This window comes from Triticum urartu, chromosome 2A, assembly GCF_056163025.1.
Source record: "Triticum urartu cultivar PI428250 chromosome 2A, HENAU_Tu73, whole genome shotgun sequence".
Classification (NCBI taxonomy): domain Eukaryota; kingdom Viridiplantae; phylum Streptophyta; class Magnoliopsida; order Poales; family Poaceae; genus Triticum; species Triticum urartu.
The window spans coordinates 708,156,724-708,172,690 of record NC_141874.1 but is presented as its reverse complement, the minus strand read 5'-3'; the positions used below and the strand labels follow the sequence as shown (position 1 = coordinate 708,172,690).

The window sequence follows — 15,967 nt, the reverse complement described above, 5'->3', positions numbered from 1 at the left end:
CTAGATTATGCTGATAGATATTTTCTTCGTAGTACTTTTAGTGTGTAATAAATAAAAGCTAGTGTTTCCCAAATGAAACATAACAAAATTCCTCGTCGTGATGGGCTACCTATTGAGTTTTATGAGAATTTTTGGCCTCTAGTGTACGTATTATGCTCTTCATTTACCTTTTCCATGAATTCCACCGTTGTAGATTAGACATTGCAAGATTGTAATTATGGAATTCTCACTCTTAATCCTAAATGTATAGAATCTAGCAAAATTCAATATTATAGATTGATTTTTCATCTTAATATGTTATTTCAAAATTTACTAAAATCATTAATATTAAGTTATTGCTTAAACTAATAAAATAGGTGTGGTCTTGTTGGATGAAATGCATAAGAAGAATAAAAATGGAGTCCTCTTCAAAATAAATTTTAATAAGATTTATGATAAGCGTGATTGATGTTTTCTACAAGTGTAATGTTAAAGGGTGTTTTCATGTTAGATGCATGCTTTAGGTTATGAAAATTATAAAACATAGTGGTGGAAAAGTTTTCTAAATATCTCCCCTTCGTCATAAAAAATAAACTGTAAAACATGATAAAAACTATTTCATATTACTAATTAGAGGCACCATATGAGACCACACATTAATTATAAATGCAAGATTGTTTTATTCGTTACATTTGTCTATGACCAACATGTACTCATTCGATGTAGTTAAAAATGACACCTCACTGTCAGCACCTCTCCCAAAGTACCAACATCACATGATTCATCCTTGACACTATGGAGAATGGTTTCTAGAGAAAGTCATATCTTTTGGTCTGTTCTGTGTGGACGAGAGGTTTTTTATTGCTTATTTCTCATACACAATTAAATGACATCTTAAAAATGTGAAGACCAGTAGTATTCCTTGTAGTCTAATTATTTAGACATTATTTATGTTTTTCGTCTAGACATTATATTCCCATTAACAACTAATTATTGTACCAATATATATTGTATAGCGATGAGCGATTTTACGTTCACTCTATATTAGATTCTTCTGCATATCCTTCTGCCAAATGATAATATTATTCCTATTATATGAATGTTCATACAATATTATTTTTTTATTTTGAATAAATATTGCTGAAAATGAAATTTTGCTATCGTGATAAGGATGCTTCGAAGGCTCGAAAACAAACGAAAAGGTACATTCTCGTTGTATGACATAGCTCGAGTGTTTAGCCCTAGTGATACTCCATCCACGTCTTCGAGTTAAATCTTTGTGTCGATGTTTGGTGTCATGGATGAAATTATTTCGAAAGAATCTCGTGGATTTTCGGTTCATATTGCCAAACAAACTAGCACGCGCAATATGTCATGCCCCTGGATATTCTAGAGATGAATATCAGAACACAACCAATCCTTAACAGAGTGAAAGTTGGCCCAAGAGTCAATGTTCATGTCAATTAAGCTTAGCCAATTTTGAATCAAGTCGCAAATGTGGATGAAGAGACAAAATTTTAAGAGAATTTTAACAGATGTATTGTCTCTCTCCTACAAAGTTAACAAAGGCCCCAACTTTGAAAAGAATAACATCTATGAATATACAAATTAATTGTAAATGATAAAGCATTGGTATCTAGTGAGTCATACCCATTTTGGAGCATATCTCATTTAGAAACCCATCTAAACTATAAGTATCTTTCAATGATAGAATGACATCCCCATTTATTTATAAGGATGTTCTTTATTAACTCATCATGAAGCATCAAGTGATACAAAACACAGAAAGAACACATCCGACCTCTGCACAATTAGGATGCACACATCCAACGTTGACGCACACACACAAAGTCTTACACCGGCAAAGAGCAAAGTTATGCCAAGGCAGAGGAAAATGTTAGAAAATAATAGAAAAATGCAACATTATCCTCGCCGAGTAGTCATTTATCCAACGAAGAAGATGCAAGTGAACACGATTCAAACGTGGACCCAGCCACGTGACTGAGAAACTTGCACACACTAGACAAGCAGCCGGGCACCCCAGAGTGGCCTATGAAACCAAGAACATCCATCGATGCACAAGTGGCGCAGATTGCAGGGTGAGGGAAGATAGTGCTGCCAGAATCTCATAATCCAGCGATACCCTCCGACGCAGGTGTACTTCAATGGTAAATCTGGGCATGCCCGATGGTGTCGAGACAATGCACCACGAGTCGGCACTCCTTCGCTGTTTCCATGATCTGCTGCCATCAACCCAAGGACTGCAGCACGCACCACCTCTTCAAAGATACGTACATTGCAGAATAAGGTCATGGTTACCCGCAGCCACGTGCCGTCTCCATGTCTCAGCCACACAAATCAGGGTACCAAAATGACAATGAAGCAACAACTGCAGCGTAAATCTCCCACCAACAACTAGTTCTTTCGGGCAAGACAAGACGTGTCCTTTGAACAGGTTATCTATGAACATATCAGAGTACCAAGTATACGACTTAAACCTAACAAACCAAGTACTTTTCTCATTTCACAAAAAAAACAACCAACTACTTTCCTCTCCGCCCCCTTCCTCTCCTCCTCAGCCACGGTGTCCGTATGAGTGAGTGTGCGTGCGTGTTGTGGTGTTTTTTTAGCTGGTTGTGTGCAGGTACAGGGTACAGGCAACAGGTTGCAGAAAAATAGGACAGAAATATATCCAATTAATTTCTAGGAGAAGAAAATATGTACATTTTGTAAAATGGCAGCTCGACTGATGGATAATCCAGTAGCATCGGGGGACTTTGTCAGTGTAACTGTCGCGCCATGGATGGGGTATGGCACGGCTCCGCGGCATGGGCGCGCGCGTAGTTGTACTACTGCTGGCTGCTGCTTCCGGGTTGCTCGAAAAGGATCGATCACGAGGCGAGCTTCTTCACGGCCACCCCCTGCAGCAGCGGCCGCGAGTCATCGTGCGGCGCCGCCACGACACCGCGGCGGCGGAAGGAGCCGCGCTCCTCGGTTTCGGAGGACGAGACGCGGCGGAGGACGTCACGGAGGTGGTCCTCGTCGCAGGGGAGCGCGAGGGGGCCGGAGGCCGACGGGAAACCGTACTCCTCCTCCGCCTGCTGGAGCAGCTCCCAGAACGCCGGGTGGCTCAGCTGCGCCACCGGCACAACGAACCGCCTCGACGACGACTGTCCGTCGCCACGGCCCTCCACGCGCACCGCCACGTGCCCCGCCGGCACCGCGGCGTCTAGCTCGAGCACATCCTTGTTGGGCCGCACCGAGGCCGCCGCTCGGGAGCGCCACCTCCGCACGATGCGGCGCAGCCAGGCGAGCGACCGGACCGTGTTGATGACCTTGCACATGCTTGAGCTTGACTGACCGGACTGAAGTCTGAAGACGATCTGGGTTTGCTTTGTTCTGCAGCTTGAGTATTGGATGGAGTATTTGGAGAGCGGGACGGGGTGGAGAATATATAGCGGCGGGGCTCGGAGTCGGCCACTGGAGTTGGCGGAAATCGCAGGAATGGCACCGGCATCGCACCGTGAACCCGTGCTGACTTGGACGTGTGTCGTGTGTCTTGCACGTGAGACCTAGCAGTAGCGTAGCACTAGCAGTGCAGTAAAGCGGTTTGTAGTATCATTTCCGGTGAAAGTGAGACGAGTCGAGTGTGATCGATGTCTACAGCTCTGTGTTTCACAAGTTCACATGATACAGGTTACTTTGTGTTTTCTGTTAGACTTGTTCACAAAATATCTGGTGAATCAATCTTTTCACATACAAGAACATTTCTCGTTCAGTGCAGCTTAATCTCTTCAACTATCTTTCTTACATGACAAAATTTGACATCATGAGGGTCATCCAGTGCTTCGACTCCCTGCACACAGCCAACCTGCAATGGCTAAACTCGGCCAATGTGGTCCTGCCGCCTAAGAAGGAGGGCTCTGAGGGCTTTTCTGACTATAGGCCCATCAGTCTTATTCACGCCGTTGCCAAAATCATTGCGAAGATCTTATCCCTACGTCTCGCACCACACATGAACACCCTGGTCTCAAACGCGCAGAGTGCATTCATAAAGAAAAGGAGCATTCATGATAATTTCATGTATGTTCGCAACTTTAGTCGCCGGCTACACAAGTGCAAGACTCCGGCCCTCTTGTTCAAGCTCGACATTAAAAAGGCAGTCGACTCCGTCAGATGGGAATATGTTTTGGACCTTCTGCAATGCATGGGGTTTCCGGATAAATTCCGGAATTGGATTGCTGCACTACTCTCCTCTTCAACCTCGCGTTTCCTCCTCAATGGCCTACCTGGTTCCCCTATCAGGCATGGGCGTGGGTTTCGCCAAGGAGACTCTATTTTGCCGATATTGTTTGTCCTTGCAATTGACCCAATGACCCTCTGCACAAGATCCTCGACCTTGCGACGCGCAAGGGCATCCTTCATAAGATCCGTGGGCGATGTGCCATGGTGCGAACCTCCCTCTACGTCAATGATGTAGTGGTTTTTGTGGCGCCGATCAAGAGAGACATCGACAACTTATCTGTTATCTTAAAGGGCTTTGGTGATGTGACAGGCCTCCGCACCAACTTCCATAAAAGCTCCGTGGTGCCCATCCGATGCGCCAACCTCGATTTAATGCACATCCTCCATAGTATTCCGGCATCAAGGGCGTCCTTCCCAATCAAATATTTGGGTCTTCCGCTCTCAGTGTGCCAGCTGAGGAAAGTTGACTTCCAATACCTAGAGGACAAGGCGGCCGGGAAATTGTTCACCTGGGATGGGAAAAACATCACCACCATTGGGCGCAAGGCCCTTGTTCGTTCGGTCATCACCTCCTAGGATGTGTACTCCATTACACCATTCATTGTCCCACAGGGCTCCCTCAACAATCTCAACAAGATCGAGCGGACTTTTTTATGGTCTGGCTCGAACAAAACTACCGGTACAAAATGCAAAGTCAACTGGGACATAGTATGCCGACCTACAAGCTATGGAGGCCTGGGTGTCCTCAATACCGATATATTTGCTCGTGCCTTGAGGCTGAGATGGCTTTGGCTTGAATAGAAAGAGCCGAGCGAACCGTGGGTAGGTCTGGGTAACCCTTGGACCACGGAGGACCATGATTTCTTCTATGCCTCCACTACTATCATCATGGGCAATGGAGCCAAAACGCCTTTTTGGGTTTCGCCTTGGTTGCTTGGTCGCAAGCCCAAGGAAATTGCACCACTCATTTTTTAGGCCTCGAGGAGGAAGAACTGGAAGGTGCGGGAAGCTCTCAAGGGGAATGCCTGGATGCTCAAGATCAGACAAGACACCGTCATCACCGGCCACCACATCCGCGAATTATTTACCCTCTGGATGCTCATTAATTCATGATTTCCAGCTCGACGATCACTCCGAGGACGACATTATATGGAAACACTCTATAGATGGTTTATACTCGGCGTCAACCGCGTACAAGGCGCAGTTCCTTGGTTTGACTCTATCCCTCATGAACTTCATGGTGTGGAAGGTGTGGGCACCCCCGAAAGTCAAATTCTTCGCTTGGCTGGCCTTGCAAGATCGGATTTAGACCGCCGACCGGCTTGAGCGGCGTGGTTGGCCTAACTGTGGCCTTTTCCCCCTCTGCAAGCGAGAACAGTAGACGGGCATCCATCTCTTCGTCAGGTGCCGCTTCACTACTAGGCTTTGGCGTTTGATCATTTATAAATATGGCCTTGTACACATGGACACTAATGACTGGCACCTTGCGGGATCCCTTTTGGAGTGGTGGGATAGGCGAACCAATTTGAGCAACCCGGATCGACGTGCCATGGCCTCTCTTACCATACTTGTGTCGTGGACAATATGGAATGAGAGGAACGCTAGCACTAGTAGAAAACAGGGCTTTCGTTCGGACCAGATAAGCCCATTAGTCCCGGTTCATTCACGAACCGGGACTAATGTGAGCATTGGTCCCAGTTTGTGCGGTAAAGGCATTAGTCCCGGTTCAAATGAGCCCTTTAGTCCCGGTAGACACGAACCGGGACTAAAGGGTGTGATGCCTTTTAGTCCTGGTTCATATCTCAAACCGGGACTAAAGATTAGACCTTTAGTCCCGGTTTGGGACATGAACCGGTACTAAAGGGTGCAATGCCCTTTGGTACCGGTTCGTGTCTCAAACCGTTACTAAAGGTCCCATTTTCAAACTCTACCACCACACCCCCGTGGATCGCCTTTTCAGTTTTGTAAAAACCAAAAGAAAATGATAAAAACTTCGAAAATTAAAATCCTTCAAGATATAGTTATGTTACTACATCTACTAGTTAGGAAAATTTAAAAACATAAATTTGGACATGTTCTGCAAAAAGTGTAGGGAAAATGTAAAACGGCTGTAACTTTTGCATACGATGTCGGAAAAAAACGTATAATATATCAAAATGTTTAGAACGAAAATCCACATCTTATTTTGACTGCCTACGGCCTGTTTGCAAATTTTTAGAATCCTCAAATTCCAAAAGGAAAAAAAAGATATGCTCAAATTTTAGTTTTTTTTGAATTTTGGTTAAATCTAGTCAAACTATGGTCAAACTACTTATTCAAAAAGTATTAGTGTTACTAAATAATTATTCAAGAATATTAGTGTTACTAAATAATTATTTCAATTTTTTTGAATTTTGGTCAAATCTAGTCAAACAGGGGTCAAACTATGGTCAAACTACTTATTCAATAAATATTAGTGTTACTAAATAATTATTCAAAAATATTAGTGTTACTAAATAAGTATTTCAATTTTTTGAATTTTGGTCAAACTATGGTCAAACTATGGTCAAACTATGGTCAAACTACTTATTCAAGAAATATTAGTGTTACTAAATAATTATTGTTTTTTAGAATAATAGTTTCAAACTCAAACAGTGAAACATGTGACTTCATGCTCAAGCTAAACTCCTGAGGGTTAATACGATTGACATCTTACTATTGTCAGGAAAACAACAAGTGCAGACTTGGAAACGAGGGGGAATAAAACCCGAAAGTTAAGCGTGCTCAGGCTGGAGTAGTGAGAGGATGGATGACCGTTTGGGAAATTAGATGATTTGGAATGATGAGGGGTGATTAGAGGTTAGAGGTTAAATTGAGCAGTGACTGAAAGTGGGTGTTACCAACCGGGACTAAAGGTGGACCTCCAGGCAGCGGCCACGTGGAGGGCCTTTAGTCCCGGTTGGTGTAAGAACCGGGACTAAAGGGGGAGGCTTTAGTAACGACCCTTTAGTCCCGGTCTAGGAACCGGGACTAAAGACCCTTATGAACCGGGACTAAAGGCCCTTATTCTACTAGTGTAGGGTGTTCCGTCACAAGAATGCACCGCCACCGATCCTCCTAAAGCTTATTGTGGACGAGGCCAACCTTTGGGTTACTGTGGGGACGATGAAATTAGAGAAAATTGTATTATGCGAGTAATTGTCATGCCGTTCTCTCGACCTTTTGTAATACTCTGTAACTCTATTCTTCTTTTATTTAATCGATGAGGCAAAATCTTTTACCTCCATTTTAAAAAAAAATGTCACAGTTGCTCATGCATGCATTTCTTGGTCCCCTGTCCCAGTTTCCCTCCCTGAGAGGACCAGCCTAGAGAGAAGGGAGTCCGAGAGGATCGGACCAGGCTAGCCAGAGAGGGTAACTCCGCGGTGGCAGTCCAGACCATCTGGCCATGCACCCACGAAGGCTCCAGCCGTGCTGGCTGCCCACGTGCCGATAGTCCGGTCCGGCACGCCATTGGCATCTGCTGTTTGTGCGCTCGCACACCCAACCTTAAAGGCGCGAGCTAGCTAGCCTCCACTTTCAGTCCCAGATGGCCAGATCCAGTGAACCAGGCGGGCACGTTGAGTAGCTGCAGGCTACGTAGGCGCCATGCAGCAAGAAAATCGGACCACCGGCGTACGTACGTACGTGGAGCGTAGGTCGATCGACCTCCATCTCCATTTGACGCATGCGCTTCCTGTGCCGTGCCACTGGTCCTGGCTTACTTTCCCTAAACCTCCACGTTTTCCACTCTTTTCTACCAATTCACGGCTGACCGCAGTTTCAGCTTGGTTTGCATGCATTTCCTGTCTTGAGTCTATCCGGTGATCCAAAGTTTTATTAGGTGTCCCCTTGACAAATCCATTTTTTTGCGAGTGAAATTTGTATTACTCAACCATCAAGAAGATTACAATCAGCCGCTGCTAGTTCTATCGCAACAGAGGGACCAGATCCTAGCCAAGTCATTGTTCTTCCCTCTATGCGTGCAAAATTTGCCAAGCTATCACTAACCTTATTAACATGGCGGCTAACATGAGTAATACAACATTCACGAAGTGACATGAGATATCTAATCTCCTTAACTAAGGAAGCATAAATCGACCTATCTTGTTCTCGTCCTTTGATCATCTTGACTGCCACAAGTGAGTCCATCTCAATGATGACCGGAAGGTCGCTTCTCTGGATCGCTAGGGGTAAGCCTTCCATGCACGCGCCTAGCTCTGCCTCGAGAGCTTCACGGCACGAGAAGAAGGTCCTGCAAGCAGAAAATATAATGGCTCCCTGAGAGTCACGCAGGACCATGCCAGCTCCTGCGTTCTCAGCACAATAGGATCCATTCGAGTTAAGTTTCACCCAGCCATCAGGAGGGGGCGCCCAAGAGGGCGAGGGTTCCACCCTCCTGGCTGGCGTATTATGTAACATGCGGTCAAAGCTGATAACGGTTTTCCCTTTCAACGGATCAGCATTCAAGTTGGTCTTGACAACGATCAAAGATTCAAGATAACCGACGAGGAACTTTCTTGATACTTCTAGTGGGGGAGGCTTCTTTTGATGGACAATCTCATTGCGTATGAACCAACAACGCCAAAGTGTCATGAGCAGCATGTTCCTCTCAATATCCTGCAGGAGTTGCAGCACATGAAATAGCCATTCTTTCCCGGTGCACACTACCATATCCATGTTTGGTAGGTTCCAAACCTCCGCCATGAATTTCCAAAGACAGCGAGCTATAGGACAGCGACAGAATGGATGAAAGTTGTCCTCCGGTTCCAGAGTCAGTAACAACTCGCCAAGCAAAGTTGCGAACAGTAGGAGGTACTTCTGCAGACCATATTAGATTCCACATGGATCTTCGACCATTTGAATGTACATGGAATATTTTATAGAAGTCCTTTTTTTGCACAAAGTACAGACGCAAAGTGCTCATATATACGTGCATACACTCACCTCTATGAACACACACGCATACCCTACCCCTATGATCACCTCCGAAAGACTGAACCGATATATCATCTTGAAATTTACAAAGTCACCGTAGGCACCTCGTCGTCGACAGGAAAGTCTCCTCCCACTGAATACGCGTCGTCGGAAATCCTGAAATAAATCCATAAATAAATGTGAGCACCAGGACTTGAACCCTGATGGGCTGGGGATACCGCAGTCCTTCTAACCAACCAACCATAGGTTGGTTCGCATAGAAGTCCTGTTGATACAATGAAAAATATATCTGAATGGATATAGAAAAAAAATCTATTTATTGTTTTGCTGCTGCAGTTTTATACATATCTCTAGATTGTCCTATGGGTTGTACTCTAGATTTTGCAGATAGATCTTTTCTTCATAGCGTCTTTAGTATGGTAAGTATAAAAACGGGTCTTCCTTCCCAAATGACATATAATATTAGTCCTCGCCCTGATGGACTACCTATTGAGTTTGATTAGAAATTTTGGCTTCTAGTTTATCATGATCTTCACTTATCCTTTCCATGAATTCTGCCATGGTAGATTGGATATTGCAAGATTTTACTTGTGAAATTCTCACTCTTATTCCTAAAAGTTTAGATGCTAGTAAAATTCAACATTATAGGTCAATTTTTCATCTTAATGCGGTATTTGAAATGTTACTAACATTACCAATAATTGAGTTGATGTTCCAACTAATAAATAGTGACTTTGTTGCATGTGATGGGAAATGTAGCATGCAATTTCAAAAAAATTCCTACGATCACACAAGATCTATCTAGGAGATGCATAGCAACGAGACGGGGAGAGTGTGTCCATGTACCCTTGTAGACCGAAAGCGGAAGCGTTAGGTTAACGCGGTTGATGTAGTCGAACGTCTTCACGATCCAACTGATCCAAGTACCGAACGTACGACACCTCCGTGTTCAGCACATGTTCAGCTCGATGACGTCCCTCGAGCTCTTGATCCAGTAGAGGGTCGAGGGAGAGTTCCGGCAGCACGACGGCGTGGTGACTGTGATGGTGATGTGATCCGCGCAGGGCTTCGCCTAAGCACTACGACGCTATGACCGGAGGAGTAAACTGTGGAGGGGGGCACCGCACACGGCTAAGAAACAACTGTTGTGCCTTTGGGGTACCCCCCTGCCCACGTATATAAAGGAGGGGGAGGAGGAGGCCAACCCAATTGGGGGCGCACCAAGAGGGGGGATTCCTACTAGGACTCCGTTCCTAGTAGGATTCGCCCCCCCCACCCTTTCCTTCCAACGGAGAGGGGGAAAGAGGAAAGGAGGGAGAAGTAGAAGGAAAGAGGGGGGCGCGCCCCCTCCCCTTGTCCAATTCGGATTGGGCAAGGGGGGCCGCGCGCCTCCTCCCGTGGCCTGCCTCCTCTCCTCCACTATGGCCCATTAGGCCCATTAACTTTCCCGGGTGGGGGGGGGGGGGTTCTGGTAGCCTCCCGGTTCTCCGAAAAATCTCTGAACCTTATCGGAACCATTCCGGTGTCCGTATATAACCTTCCAATATATCAATCTTTACCTCTCGACCATTTTAAGACTCCTCGTCATGTCTGTGATCTCATCTGGGACTCCGAACAAACTTCGTTCACCAAAACACATAACTCATATATGATACAAATCATCATCGAACGTTAAGCGTGCAGACACTACGGGTTCGAGAACTATGTAGACATGACCGAGACATATCTCCGATCAATAACCAATAGCGGAACCTGGATGCTCATATTGGCTCCTACATATTCTACGAAGATCTTTATCGGTCAAACCGCATAACAACATACGTTATTCCCTTTGTCATTGGTATGTTACTTGACCGAGATTTGATCGTCGGTATCCTTTATACCTAGTTCAACCTCGTTACCGGCAAGTCTCTTTACTCGTTCCGTAATGCATCATCCCGCAACTAACTCATTAGTCACATTGCTTGCAAGGCTTATAGTGATGTGCATTACCGAGAGGGCCGAGAGATGCCTCTACGATACATTTAGTGACAAATCCTAATCTTGATCTATGCCAACTCAACAAATACTTTCGGAGACACCTGTAGAGCATCTTTATAATCACCCAGTTACATTGTGAAGTTTGATAGCACACAACGTGTTCCTCCGGTATTTGGGAGTTGCATAATCTCATAGTTAGAGAAATATGTATAAGTCATGAAGAAAGCAATAGCAATAAAACTAAACGATCATTATGCTAAGCTAACGGATGGGTCTTCTCCATCACATCATTCTCTAATGATGTGATCACGTTCATCAAATGACAACACATGTCTATGGTCAGGAAACTTAACCATCTTTGATTAACGAGCTAATCAAGTAGAGGCATACTAGGGACACTCTGTTTGTCTATGTATTCACACATGTACTAAGCTTCCGGTTAATACAATTCTAGCATGAATAATAAATATTTATCATGATATAAGAAAATATAAATAACAACTTTATTGTTGCCTCTAGGGCATATTTCCTTCAGCATGAAATGCATAGGAAGAAAAAAGATCGAGTCTTCTTTAAAGTCTATATCTATATCTATACCTACTATTAAAGGGAGGTGATATTCTTGGTTTCGTCCCGCTTCGTTTGTTCCCACTTCAATTAATTTCACGTACGCTATTTGGTTTCATTACTTGCCAACCGTTTTGGCCCAGCAGAGAAAGTCTACCTGGCGGCGCACTGAGGCCCGGGTCCGGAGAGGTGGCAAAAAATTGTTAATAGGAGGGTTCGATCTCATAACCCGCGAACCGGCCACGCACAGTTTGTCATACTAATCCAGCTAGAGATATGATAGGATTTTTTTCTCCCGTTGCAACGCACGGGAATTTTTACTAGTAATTCTTAAGGCTTATGGTAAGATTGATTGTTTTTTTCCTACAAATGTAGTGTTAAAGTGGATTTTCATCCTGCATGTGTGCCTTAGATTAGAAGACTATATAAAAAGATAAGTGTCCTACTATTGAGTTCACATGTTGTAAAATTTTTTGACTATTAAATAATTGTGCAAGCTTAAGAATGAACATGAGATTTGAAAAAAAAATATTAGAAATAAATATATTATAAACTTCACGGTGTGCTTCTACAAGGAAAAACCTAAACAATCTCACTTTCGGGAGACTATAGTAAGTGGTTCTTAAATTTTGTCGGGAAACAATAAATTATAACATAATAAGATTTTGGGAAGATTTTGGATTTGTGGTGATATGTCATTGCGTGACAAGTATGAAAGAATATGTAATTTTAGGTTTTACATGAACAACACTGTAGTGACGTGAAAAATACAGAGGTGTCTAACTTTTGACCAAATATAGAGTTCTTTTGCACTGTCTCCATATTTAGACAGCAATATTATAGGGGGTTAAAAGAACACATAGTATTATATTGACGGCTTGGAGCCCTTTCGAAAATATGACGAGCTTGAATATCGCAATCATTTGTTATTTTAAGTGCATGTTAGCGAGATACTTCTGGGGCTGGTAAAATGTTTTACTGATATTATAGATGTGCCTAGTAGTTTCTTAAAGATTAGCTCTTGGATTTTGAGTGTGTTGTGTAATGAAAGAGGGATGGCGTGGGTGGGTGTTGCTTCTATTATTTGGTTTCCGTAGCAACCAAAGAACACAATATGTTTTGATCATGTATACCAGCATGATTCAAATATTGTAATGTACCATACCACTAGAAGGATTGAATATTGGATACCTGCACATAAAAAAATGGTGGACAACATCTTGCGTTGCAACTATCAAGGGTGGCAACTGATTTTTATTCAGGCATGCGGGATGGGTGCCATTGACAAAAAGGTAGGGCTAGCATGAGCTTGCTCTTGAATAATTTGTTTGAGCTCTCACTTAATTGTCAATTTTTTTCTAGTTTTATACAATAGTTGTGGCTGCTACTTTACAAACGTGTTTTGCTTGTTGTTTATGGTTTGTTCTGATTATAGTAGGTGTTTAATTCTTTATGATACTCTTATTTTCAAGTAGTGTGTGGGTTGTTTTGTAGTGGGTTTGGCTGGAATTTGTGGATCTTATTGGTTCCGTTTAAAATGAGGCCGAGAGTGTGAGCTCCTCCACTCAAAAATGAAAAATCCATACGCTTTCACCAATGTTTTTTCTATGTTTGGCTCTAAGCTAGGTTTTAATATCACTTCAATTTGAAAAAATAAATAAATAACATATGTCCAAGCGGACATCTTGGACATTCTCCAGACAAAAAAGCACATCTCCAATGGGCCTTCCCAAACCGCCCCCATTTGTTTGGATTGTCCGGAGGCCACCAAACCCAACCCATATGTGGGGTCAATTTGGCTCGTTCGGATACAACCCGGACTATCTGCCACATCGTACCTGACAGTTCCGCCCCACTTAAGTCCTACCAAATTGGCCCACTTCCCCTCACCCCCGGCCTGCTCTCTTCCTCCTTTCCTATGCTCTATTCATGTTCGTGTTGCAGCCTCACTGTCCTACCCCCACACAAAGCTACAACATCGAACACTATCGCCGTCCACCAACCGGAGCACCACCATCGGATGTCATCGTTGTCCCGGACCCCATACCAGCCGGGTGTCCTAGTCCACCCGTCATACACCTCGCTACCATATGTTTGATGAAATATTTGAACTCCTTTTTACCCTTTTTGCAAATTTATAGGAGCACACGATGGATTATGTTGGAGAACGCGGTAATTTCAAAAAAATCCTACACACACGCAAGATCTATCATGGTGATGCATAGCAACGAGAGGGGAAGAGTGTTATCCATGTATCCTCGTAGACCGTAAGCGGGAGTGTTATGACAACGCAGTTGATGTTGTCGTACGTCTTCACGATCCGACTGATCCTAGTACCGAAAGTACGGCACCTCCGCGATCTGCACACGTTCGGCTCGGTGACGTCCCACAAACTCTAGATTTAGCTGAGTGTCGAGGGAGAGCTTCGTCAGCACGACGGCATGATGACGGTGATGATGAAGTTACCAGCGCAAGGCTTCGCCTAAGCACTACGACGATATGACCGAGGTGGATTACGGTGGAGGAGGGCATCGCACACGGCTAAGACAGTTGTCTGTTGTGTCTTCTAGGGTGCCCCCTTCCCCCGTATATAAAGGAGCAAGGGGGAAGCCGGCCGGCCCTGGGGCGCACCAAGGAGGGGAGGAATCCTCCTCCTAGTAGGAGTAGGATTCCTCCTTTCCTAGTCCTACTAGGAGGGGGAAGGAAAGAGTGGGAGAGCGGAAGGAAAGGGGGGCACCCCCCCCTCCTAGTCCAATTCGGACTCAAGGGGGAGAGGGCGCGCGGCCTGCCCTGGCAGTCCCTCTCTCTCTCCACTAAGGCCCATCTCGGTCCACTAGTTCCCCGGGGGGTTCCGGTAACCCTCCGGCACTCCGGTTTTCTCCGAAATCACCCGAAACACTTCCGGTGTCCGAATATGCCGTCCAATATATCAATCTTTATGTCTCGACCATTTAGAGACTCCTCGTCATGTCCATGATCATATCTGGGACTCCGAACAACCTTCGGTACATCAAAACACATAAACTCATAATACCGATCGTCACCGAACATTAAGCGTGCGGACCCTACGGGTTCGAGAACTATGTAGACGTGACCGAAACTCATCTCCAGTCAATAACCAATAGCGGAACCTGGATGCTCATATTGGTTCCTACATATTCTACGAAGATCTTTATCGGTCAAACCGCATAACAACATACATTGTTCCCTTTGTCATCGGTATGTTACTTGCCCGATATTTGATCGACGGTATCTCAATACCTAGCTCAATCTCGTTACTGGCAAGTCTCTTTACTAGTTCCGCAATGCATCATCCCGCAACTAGCTCATTAGTTGCATTGCTTGCAAGGCTTATAGTGATGTGCATTACCGAGAGGGCCCAGAGATACCTCTTCGACAATCGGAGTGACAAATCTTATTCTTGATCTATGCCAACTCAATAAATACTTTCGGAGACACCTGTAGAGCATCTTTATAGTCACCCAGTTACGTTGTGACATTTGATAGCACACAAGGTGTTCCTCCGGTATTCGGGAGTTGCATAATCTCATAGTTAGAGAAATATGTATAAGTCATGAAGAAAGCAATAGCAATAAAAACTAAACGATCATTATGCTAAGCTAACGGATGGGTCTTCTCCATCACATCAATCTCTAATGATGTGATCCCTTTCATCAAATGACAACACATGTCTATGGTTAGGAAACTTAACCATCTTTGATTAACGAGCTAGTCAAGTAGAGGCATACTAGGGACACTCTGTTTGTCTATGTATTCACACATGTACTAAGCTTCCAGTTAATACAATTCTAGCATGAATAATAAATATTTATCATGATATAAGGAAATATAAATAACAACTTTATTATTGCCTCTAGGGCATATTTCCTTCAACATGAAATGCATAAGAAGAAAAAAAATCAAGTCTTCTTTAAAGTCTATATCTATATCTATACCTACTATTAAAGGGAGGTGATATTCTTGGTTTCGTCTCGCTTCGTTTGGTCCCGCTTCAATTAATTTCACGTACGCTATTTGGTTTCATTACTTGCCAACCGTTTTGGCCCAGCAGAGAAAGTCTACCTGGCGGCGCACTGAGGCCCAGGTCTGGAGAGGTGGCAAACAAATTGCTAATGGGAGGGTTCGATCTCGTAACCTGCGAACCGGCCACGCACAGTTTGTCATACTGATCCAGCTAGAGATATGATAGGATTTTTTCTCCCCTTGCAACGCACGGGAA

The 15,967-nt window shown here is 44.3% G+C and overlaps 1 protein-coding gene across 1 annotated transcript; it reads right to left on the bottom strand.

The window, feature by feature from the left end:
- Positions 1-2,534: 2,534 nt before the first annotated feature.
- Positions 2,535-3,392, bottom strand: LOC125534285 (auxin-responsive protein SAUR23-like). Its single transcript, XM_048697546.2, has one exon. It carries the CDS (start codon positions 3,321-3,323, stop codon positions 2,871-2,873), a length of 453 nt encoding a protein of 150 aa, XP_048553503.1. The 5' UTR covers positions 3,324-3,392; the 3' UTR covers positions 2,535-2,870.
- Between the last annotated feature and the right edge of the window lie 12,575 nt (positions 3,393-15,967).

What these genes read in the sequence shown, in the direction of transcription:
- LOC125534285 (XM_048697546.2), bottom strand. Translation starts at nt 3,323, where the DNA reads ATGTGCAAGGTCATCAACACGGTCCGGTCGCTCGCCTGGCTGCGCCGC.